General features: G+C 41.7%; 1 protein-coding gene across 2 annotated transcripts; it reads right to left on the bottom strand.

Annotated features, from left to right (window-relative positions):
- Positions 1-452: 452 nt before the first annotated feature.
- On the bottom strand, positions 453-6893 carry LOC100284284 (uncharacterized). Of its 2 annotated transcripts, NM_001157179.2 has the most exons (10): positions 6350-6551; positions 5914-5965; positions 4204-4399; positions 3824-3903; positions 3601-3717; positions 2824-2877; positions 1980-2046; positions 1727-1830; positions 1549-1656; positions 476-820 (listed from the first exon to the last, which is right to left on the bottom strand). In NM_001157179.2, the coding sequence occupies exons 1-10, from the start codon at positions 6454-6456 to the stop codon at positions 704-706; spliced, it is 1002 nt and encodes a 333-aa protein (NP_001150651.2). In that variant the 5' UTR covers positions 6457-6551; the 3' UTR covers positions 476-703. The 2 variants fall into 2 exon arrangements, with proteins under 2 accessions (XP_008677324.1, NP_001150651.2); XM_008679102.3 differs by lacking the exon at positions 3601-3717 and having other exon boundaries at positions 453-820; positions 6350-6893.
- Positions 6894-9906: the final 3013 nt, after the last annotated feature.

The following is a 9906-nucleotide window of genomic DNA, read 5'->3' on the forward strand; positions in this document are numbered from 1 at the left end:
TGCACTGGGGTAGTCTCTGGTCAGAAATCACCTCCAGACAGCTGCTTCGGATGGCTACTAGGGTAAGTTCTGTCCAAATTCAGTTGCACCATCTCGATAACACCAACCTTGCCGGCTAGAGAACTAACAAGTTCTTTCATAATTCAACTACTTTCGCCCAAAACTGCATCCCAGCCTCTTCAAGTTCAGCACACCGTTGCTGTTCCTCGTCTGGCACCAGTGAAACTATGTTATCGAATGCGACCAAACAATCTGGCAGTGAGCAACAACGACACGCATATGCAGGGAGCCATTCAAGCAACAGGCATTGTAATCAAGCATGAAACATGCCACATGAGTACACAGGCATGACGATATGTATAGCTGCAACCGTCGGTTCACAGTTATAAACATAGCCTTCTCACTTCATTCCCCCCTCCCCACAACCACCGCTACCAAATTTGACAAATGGGTAAAGGGACGACAAAGGAAATCCGCCCCCAAAAGCATGGAAACCGGTCCAGACTTCAGCTTTAAATTGTCAATGCATACATACTGTCACAGTTTGCTGCTCGAAAAATCCCTAAACATCTGGGTTAAAGTCAAACCTGCCTTTTTTCACATGGCTCTAGATCTAAAAGTTGCTACTACATGTTCGAAGCTGAGTGGGTACAGAAAACGATTAGTGAACCAAGTCGAGTCGAGAGTTACGCAGCTGAGTGCTTTATTTTGCAGGTGGTGGTGGTGGGATATCCTCGATGACACCTTTACCGTCAGCCACATCGAAATAGAAGAAATTCTTGACTGGATCGCCCTTGCAGGATATCGATTTGATCACCTCCTGTCGGGTACAAGGTGAGGATGTAAGGCACAATGCTGCAGCTTTTGCAGTTAAACATTGAATTGAAGAAATTGAGTACTATTTTGGAAAGCTATTCATTCAACACCAAAAGCTTCTAATATCTCAGCAGGAAAATTCAGACAAGTTTCAAAAGTCCCATATGGTGTCCTAGTCCATTGGGCTTTCGAACAAAAGAGTCATCCAAGACTATGAATTATGTACTTGTTCAAGCTGATTTTCTATACTCTGTATGTTTTAATCAGCCAGCCTAAGTGCCTTTCACCAATAGTTACACCAAAAATGATAGATTTTGTGGCACTTCAACTAATCTTGTTATCTTTCAGTGAAATTAAGCTTGTTTGGAATTGTTTAACTATAAAGTCAGATTTGCTAATTAGACCTCTGCCCGTACACATGCCAGAAAGGCAGAAACCAGAAAAGTACGTACAGAGATCAACAGAAGATGCCTTAAGTTCTATATGTCAATGACTGAAAAAATCACAGCCGCTTGAGGTCAGTCCTTTTTCTAAGTGAGGCGGTTCCATATTTTAGGAAAAGAGACTTCTCAAATTTACAGTTACCTAGTTGTTGTCCAGTGTTCAGTTGCCAACCAAACAACAAACAGATGACAAATATATGAAAGACCCATAGTTTATAAGAAAAGGAGGTACGTAATTAATACTAGAAGTTCAGACAAAGCAGTTCAAAGGTTAAAGTACAGAACCTACCTGACCAAGAATACCACCAAGGATAGCACATACAGGAGGATGCTCCTTCTTTCCAGCTGCTAGCAGTCGTTCCACGAGAGTAGTAGGAATACGAGACTCATTCAAAGACTGCAGTTCACAATAATATGTAAAATCAGAAGGAATATGAGCTAAATTAAGACAAAAAGAACTTCAATACCATTTTATCACACATATCCTTCCTCCGAGCCAGAACTGCATCTATATCAGAAAGTGTTGTTTCGCCAGGGCTGCGCCCTTCAGATAATTCATAATCCTCCAGTACTGCAAAATAATACAGTGTTGTTTCATCAGGGTTTATGAATCGAAGACACAATTGATGAACTCGGCAGTTTTCAAGCTCCATAATTTTGGGGAGTATAAACTAAAACAGGGATTTTCTTTTTTGCCATCCTATATTTAGTAAACCTCACCTCTCATAGCAAAGTATAATTTTGCCGTCTTCTTCGGTAGACTATTCCAAGGCACAGAGATAGCTTCCTGTATGAACAAAATTGAATGCAATTGTGTTTAATTCAACAAAACTGTAATGCATTTCCAAATTAAAGCATCCAAAATGATAAGATGCAGATTTCCGGAAACAAATCAGACATAACTCTTCCAATAGCACTATACATTGAGCTATGAAGTTTAAACAAATATGCCATTAGGCACTGCCAGTTAATAGATTTGTCATAGAAAAGCCGACATTTAGGTAGATGCAATTCTTAATACATCAAAGACTAGAGCTAATTTCAAGGCACCTATTGCCAAAAAAAAGTTAAAGTTCAAACTAAAGTACCCACAATAGAATTAAAGGCAAACTGAAAATCAGTATACAGCAGTCTTTTTTAGTTTTCATCGCTACAACTAAATAAAGTAAATGTAATTGTATTATTACAGAAAACAATGGCACATCATTCACATTCAAATACAAAGGAGCAGACCAAGTGCCAGAGGCTCCCAGGAGTGGGGTCTAGGGAAGGGATAACCCAAGGCAAGCCTTTCTCCAACAAATACAGAGAGGCTGCTTCAATCGCTCTCACCACTGCACTACCTGCACTTCTCAGATTCAAATATAAAAAATGTAATTCAAATTGCTTCATTCTATAGCATTAACATCTATCAGTTGCATTGCATCACATATATTTCACAGCAAATGTTGCAGCCAAAAAGAACACTATATTCAGGGAGCAAAACATGAACAAGGTATGTTTGAGTCAAAATAATTTTACCAGACTTTAGATTTTAGAAGTCACTGAAAACTAAATCATCTACCTGAAGGCTAGAATATGTCAACTCCTGTTGTTCAGTTGCTCCTCCAGGCTTTTTCTGAAAACAAAAAACGAAGACAGAAACCATCAGGAAGGTACTTTCAGAAGCAAACTTATAATCACGAAAAATAAGAAATAGTAACAGAACATATAGGGCTCTCAACCAGACATATAGCAGAAGTTTAGAAACTCTTTCACCATGTCACTGAATCTAAAGAGAATGTGCATCGAAGGCTTGATGCGAGACTGTTGCCTTCCCCAACTTGCTAGGGACTAAAGGCTTTTTGGTTATTTTGTTTTCTGATGTGAGAATGTTTCATGGTTTAAGCACAACATGCCAGGTTTTTCTGTATCTTTTCCCTGTGGACAGGGAAATGAAACAGTAGGACATGGAATATGATAACCCATGAGGGCACATAAATAAAAGTTGTACAACAAAATCACCAGGATTTCCTATGATTTTGAGTATTTGCAATGCAACAAGGCAACCAAGGAAAATAGCAATGGTATTCCTCACACTTTTATAGCATGTTTTTTTCCGGTGGAAACATATGGAAGGGAAACAATGATGAGTTTAACTGCATGTATGTACATTTATAGTTTTGAAGAAAATGAACAAATATTGCGGGCAGAACATAGCTCAACTGCAAGCAGCTGCACAGGGATGCTTAGGTCATAAAGGTATACCTACTCCTAGTTATGAACATTGAAAATACTACTCCAACTGCTGTTTGATAGATTTGTAAAACCAGTATTAATCATGTTCCAGTGCGCAGCATACCTGAACATAGCTATGCTTCTGTAAATCAACAAATATTTCACCACATGAATCCTTGCAATCTATAGTATAAAATGCAATGTGTTTGCTTCTCTTTCGACAGTTTTCATTAATCAACAACTGGAAAAGAAAAAATACAGAAACAAGCATGACAAACTTCCTGTAGAGAGTCACTGAAATGACACAATAAAAAGTAGAAATACTATTTCCAGAGAAGAATCTGCACCTTTGTTTTAAGAGATGCACGGCTAAGTACAACAATGTCAAACTTGTCAAGGAATTCTCCATCAATTAATGATGGATCACCTGAAGGAAACAACAAATTATAGATAAGAATCTTAGCAATATAATAATATGGTAACAGCTTGTACTATTGTACCTAAACTTGTAGGATTCTGAAACAACTACGCAATTAGTACTTAAAAACATCAGTCACTAAAAAAATTCCTAAGAAGAATTTCGTAACAACCACCATCAGCTCAAAAATACATATTGAAATATGCCCCTCCCCTTAGTATAAGAAAGTATAATCACAACAATTCAAGAATAGAAGAGACCCTTCTCAGCTGAGATTAAAACCAGCAAGAAGTTTATACTCAACCTTACCCTTTTCAACAAAAACTCGAACCATAGGATTGAAATCTATCAAAGACTCGCAGCAAACTTGGGCTCGAGATCTACCACCATATATGCTCTCATCAGGAGGAATTAGGAAATTTGCATTCAGATCCTCCTCTGTGACTACATTATCATCCATCAAGGATAAACTTCCAACTCCAGCTAGAACAATATTCTTGCAGAACTACAGCATAGAAAATAAACCACCATTGTCAGTGCATGATATGATGCTTTCATTAAATACCATACAAAAAGTTTAAAGTGCTTAACGCAGTCTAAACTCAACACTTCAAATCAATATATATAAGTTCCGTACGCTGCTGTTATCTTGTCATTTATATTTTCTCTGTGAACACAATGACCTTGTTGTGATGGCTTAAACTTAGGGTGTGTTTGATTGTGGGACAGCCCGGCGTCCCCTCTCGCACGTCCAATTCTGATGGACAATTGGGAACAGTATTGGGATGATCCTCTACCAACCTCTAACCTTGAACCAAACAGCCTTATCTAAGGGATCGTCCCATCCCGTCTTGTCCCGTCATTGCAACAAACACACCCTTAGTGTCATCTTTTAGTCAGCAATACAATCATAATAACAGGGAGCAACTCCACATTTAATCCACAAATAAAATAACAGCACAAACTACTGAAATATATCCATAGGTTGACAGTTTAAGGCCCCATTTGGATTAGATAGTGATTGTCAAAAAGCTGGATTGCTGCTTGGATGCCTGGGCTGTGCGTCGGGGGGGGGGGGGCGAGGGGAGGCTGGGTTGCTGATTTTGGCACCATCTCCCACACACAAATAGTCTCTTTTCTCTGACCCATGCAACCAACTGCTCCACCCTGTTTGACAGTACACTACACAGCCCAGAGCCAAGAAAGACCCAAGATTAAGCTTGCAGTGGAAAGGGCTGGGGTGCCAGCCTGCCAGGCTTCTTGGGCTTGTAGTGGTGGTTGCCCCCAATGCAGAAGCAGGAATCCTTCTTGATGGGTTGGCCTGGACGTGACTGCTTCTTGGCGCCCCCAGTGGAAAGGGATGGGTATTGGGGCAGCGAGAGGGCTCAGCAGAGCTAGTGTAAGGCGACAAGCGCCACACCACTGAGGATGGCTGGACTCACCGCAGCGCATCGCGGTCAGCTACAAGCCTACAATTGCACGTGAGAAGTTCAATGTGCGAGGGTAATGCTGTGTTTTCATAATGCTAGCGCAAGGCGACAAGCTAGGGGGGAAAGTTGCTTGTGGGACTGACAATCTGGGCTATGGATTGTTAAAAGCAGTATCCATATGCAAACAATCTTTAGCTGATCCAAACAGACCCTAAATAGATTCCAGAACTTAGTTCTGAATAAGCATTTAAGTACCTAAGAAAAGGATATAATTCTAAAAGAAATATAACAACGAGGGAACAAAGTACAAGTTTCAACTCAATGTATGCAGAGATCAGAGATCTACAAAAGCAAACCGGTAATGCCTACTATTGATGGAATAACTATCAGTGTCATTTTGCATATAAGATCAGAAATGGCCAATATAATTCTGACAAACAGCGCAAACATTGTTACATAATATTAGTAGTAAATTATGAGAGGGGGGGATATAACCTAGTTCAAAAAAACAACTAAACTTGGGCTGCACTACAAATAATACGAAAAAATTAAACACTGATCGCTACTCGCTAGAGTTGCAGAAAGGTACCTCGATGGTGGTTCCGTTCATGCCACACACAAGCACGTGCGCCTTACTTAGTCTGTTCTAGGAAACAGAAATATAACAGTTAGCTCGGAAAGATGCGATGCATGACGAAAACGACTTGGGGAATAAATTGGGGGAGGTCAAGCGAACTTGCGAGACGGCAGCAATGAGGGGGTTTTCACACCAAAATGCAAGCTTTCGATTTGTAATCTATAATTTATTTATAATAATCAAACACAAAAAAAATGGTACACATCCGAAATAAATAAAATACAATAAACCACCCAAAAGGTAGCAACTTTTAGTGACAGTAACCGGCGCCGTGCTCCAAACAAAGATGGAAGAAAAATAGAGCAAAAATTAGTAAAACGAACAGAAGAAGCAGGGGCGGGGGAACAGACAAGAAAGGGCAAAGACGAGGTCTTTGGCGGCTGCGCACCTCTTCTGGGCATCGACGCCCCAGACGCGGATCTGGCGGTCGTAGAGCGCTGTCTCCTGCGCCGTGAGCTCCCCCTCCGCGCCGCCAGCGCCGCCGCCGCCGTCCATCGCCGCGAGCGCCCGGATCCCGAGCCTGAGACGGCAATCCGGGTTAGCCGTCGAGGAGAGATCGTGTGAGGGAGGAAGGGGGATAAGCTGGCGAGGGTTTTGTGAGAGGAAATTTCTCCCTTTTTGCCCCCTCTTGCCCTTTTGACTTTGGACCGGTGCGCCGTCCACGGGTCTGCGTCATCGAGCCGTCCGTCGAGGACGAACGGAGAGCTGACGGTCCAGATTCACGCTAAGGAAGCTTAGTCTAGTTTTTATTTGGCTTGGGATTTGCTATTTTTTATCGGAATACGTATGACAAATCTTCCTGTGATCCGATCTTTGGTGTGATCAATATAATAACAGGAGTAAGCTTGCGTTTTGGTCATTAGAAAACTAAAAATACTTGAGTTGGAAATTTTGGAGGAATAGTAAAAAATTGATGAATGCAGGCATATACCTACGGAAGAAACATATCAAATCGGCCACAAACTTGGGCAGATGATCCATCAGGAACCAAGAAGACTTCACCGATTGCCGGCCTCGAACACTGGTAGTTCGTGTAAGAAGAAAAAAAGGAGGCCTACGCGGCTCTATTTATTTATGTGCGTAGTGTAAGAAACCGAAAGATAGAAGTTGAAGCATTTTCATCCGTCCCTTCGTTTCCTTTGCACCGAGTGCTCTTGGGATTCTTGAGTGGATGAATGAATGAATGAATTCGACGGAGTGCTTTGCACAGTGACCGTGTCTATCCATCTGATGAAAAACGGAAAGGGAATATTTATCTCTGTTACACGGACCTCTGAATGGGATTCGAAATGTATCCCTTGTGATGTAATCGTCATATGCAAGCAATATGGTGATGTAACCATATTGCTATTCACAAAAAAAACATTATGGCGATGTAAATCATAGTTTTTTTACTGAATATTTATATCTATAACACTATATAATCCAGCAGATAAAATTTTATTAAATCCATTCAACCAAATCACTCTTACAATCAATCTTTCCTACGTATATGTCACACCCGGATTTAAGGAACAAAACCGAATGCATCTCATACATGCGCCAAAGAAGACAACATATATAATAACAGAGTGTATAGAGATAAATGTCACAATAAAATCAGAGTATTTATTACATAGCGGAAGTCTTACAAAATAAAATATAAATATAACAGGATCTAACATCCATCCTTGGCGCCAGAAAGCTGTCTGGGAGACGCCACCTAGATCAAGTCGAAAGCCTCAGTGTTAGGCGGCTCCTCTTCAACCACATGTTCTTCTCCTGTGGGGGGGTGTGAGACAGCAAGAGTGAGCTCACATACGTTCATAGCTCAACAAGTCGTGGTGAATAATGTGCATGAACTCACCAAAGGTTGGAGTTCATGTGGAGTGTAAGGCTGATCAACAAAATAGAGGCTGAGGCTGAGCATTGCTTTTATAAGTTGGTCAAAATTTTATTAGCAATTACTAAGTGTAAGTAAATACCAAACCTTAATAATAAATAAAAGTAATAAAATAATCCCCAAATGCGATGCAAATGTCAAATTGAGTTTTAATTCCATAGATTAATCATGTGAGGGTCCGAGCTGCTTATGACCGTGAGCACGGCTAGTATACCAGTTTTACACTATGCAGAGGTTGCACATCTTTACCCACAAGTCATGTTACCCATCTGCCAAGAGATGGCCAATCCCATACACCTCTACCGAGGAGGCGAGGCAGGGTAACACTACGAGGCCTTTACAAAGTTCCACTAGCTTCAGAAATCCCGCTACAGTTTATAAGAAGCTCCAGTGCAGGAATCCCTCGCCTGACCGCCATCGCAGCAAAAATCAACCCAAGGACATCCCTACACTGACCACTCCCCTACTGCCCTTGCCCCTTTCAGGTAAGGAAGTCATCCACTAGCTTTCCTAGTTAATCAGCTAAGGGCGTCCCATTATACCCTTGTGGTAGCACTGTTTTCCCGGGTGGTCGCTCCATGTTCCCATTAACATAATGATCTTAACATGAATAGTAATAATAAAAAGATAATAAAAGTGTAATCATGAATAGTGTATCTCCATACCCAAATCCATATAAAGCAATATATTTCAGTGGTGAACAAGGTATAAAGATAACCAAAACTGGGGTAACCTATTGGATCCCTTCAAAATTAACCTATGTAGATCATTATAATTAACAAGAACATGGCTAGGAAAAAGTAAGTGATCAAGGGCACAACTTGCCTTCAATGAGCTCCTGCTCAGCTAGTTCTACTTGCTGAACCTCAGGATCCACAGTGGCTTGCTCGTCTACTCGCATCAACACAATACATACATAGTATAGCAAAAATTAACATTGCACCAAATATGTGAATAAAATACACAATAAAAATCTACACATTAAAATAAACTCCTAGGAACAGAAATCATAATTTTTGGTATTATAGATTTTAAGATATGAATTTCCTAAGGTTTAATGTGCTTGAAATAGAATTACATGAGAAATAAATTTTCTTATTGTTTTCATGTTAAAACAGAGACTCTAGGTGATAAACAATAATATTATAAAATTTTAGAAACTGGAATGATTCAATTTGGAGCTAAAATGAATTTTCTATGCATTTTACAAGTTTCTAAATTTGTTTTTGTGTTAAAAAAGAATTTCTAATATTATTTCTCTGGTTTTAATCCACTCTGGACTGGGCCTCAATTTCTGGATAGGTCAGGGGCTAGCGTAGAAGATTCCTAAGACACAGAGAGATACTGGCGTGGATGGCGGGTTGTTTTCTGGAAAGCGTAGGTATTCTTTTGTAAAACGTACCCGCGAAGGGGGTACGCTTGGATCTCGGTCGTCCAATCTGCTTCCTACACACAGGATTAGATCACCACTCACCTGAACCGGTACGCCATTAGGGCCCTCGGATTCAAATCCTACGGTTACGGTTTTAAGAAGCGAGATCGCCTGGGAACCATCCGATCGAAGATCTGCGGTCAAATCTACTGTCGCGAATGGTTATCCCCTCCTCTAATTGCATCCGTTCGTTAAGATCAGACGGCTCACCGGCCTCCTACCCCGAGCTACCGGGTCGCGGCGGCGCGCCTGCTCCCTACGGCGGAGGTGACGCCGGAGTAGCCCGTCCAGGCGCTCCGGTACGAGAACCCACGCGAAATGAAGTGCAATACGCAGAGGGCATCAAGGCGAAAACGATAGGGGTACCCTCACCTCAAGCTATGCAGCGTAGGGGCCTGGCGTCGTTGAGGGGCGGCCCCGCGGTGAAGATGCTCCTCCGGCGAGGAATTCGTCGCGCAACGAAGATGCCCGAGCCAGCACGAGGTCGCCCACAGCTTCACGGTGCACCGCCGATTGTGATTGGTAGCACGCCGCGGGTGGGTCGCTAGCCTAGAGGCAGTTCACTGGTGGCGGATTTCTACTGCGATTTGCGCATGGCGGTGGTAGGGTTGGGCTCGCGGCTCGGTTGCGC

The sequence above is a fragment of the Zea mays genome, chromosome 4, assembly GCF_902167145.1.
Source record: "Zea mays cultivar B73 chromosome 4, Zm-B73-REFERENCE-NAM-5.0, whole genome shotgun sequence".
NCBI lineage: Eukaryota > Viridiplantae > Streptophyta > Magnoliopsida > Poales > Poaceae > Zea > Zea mays.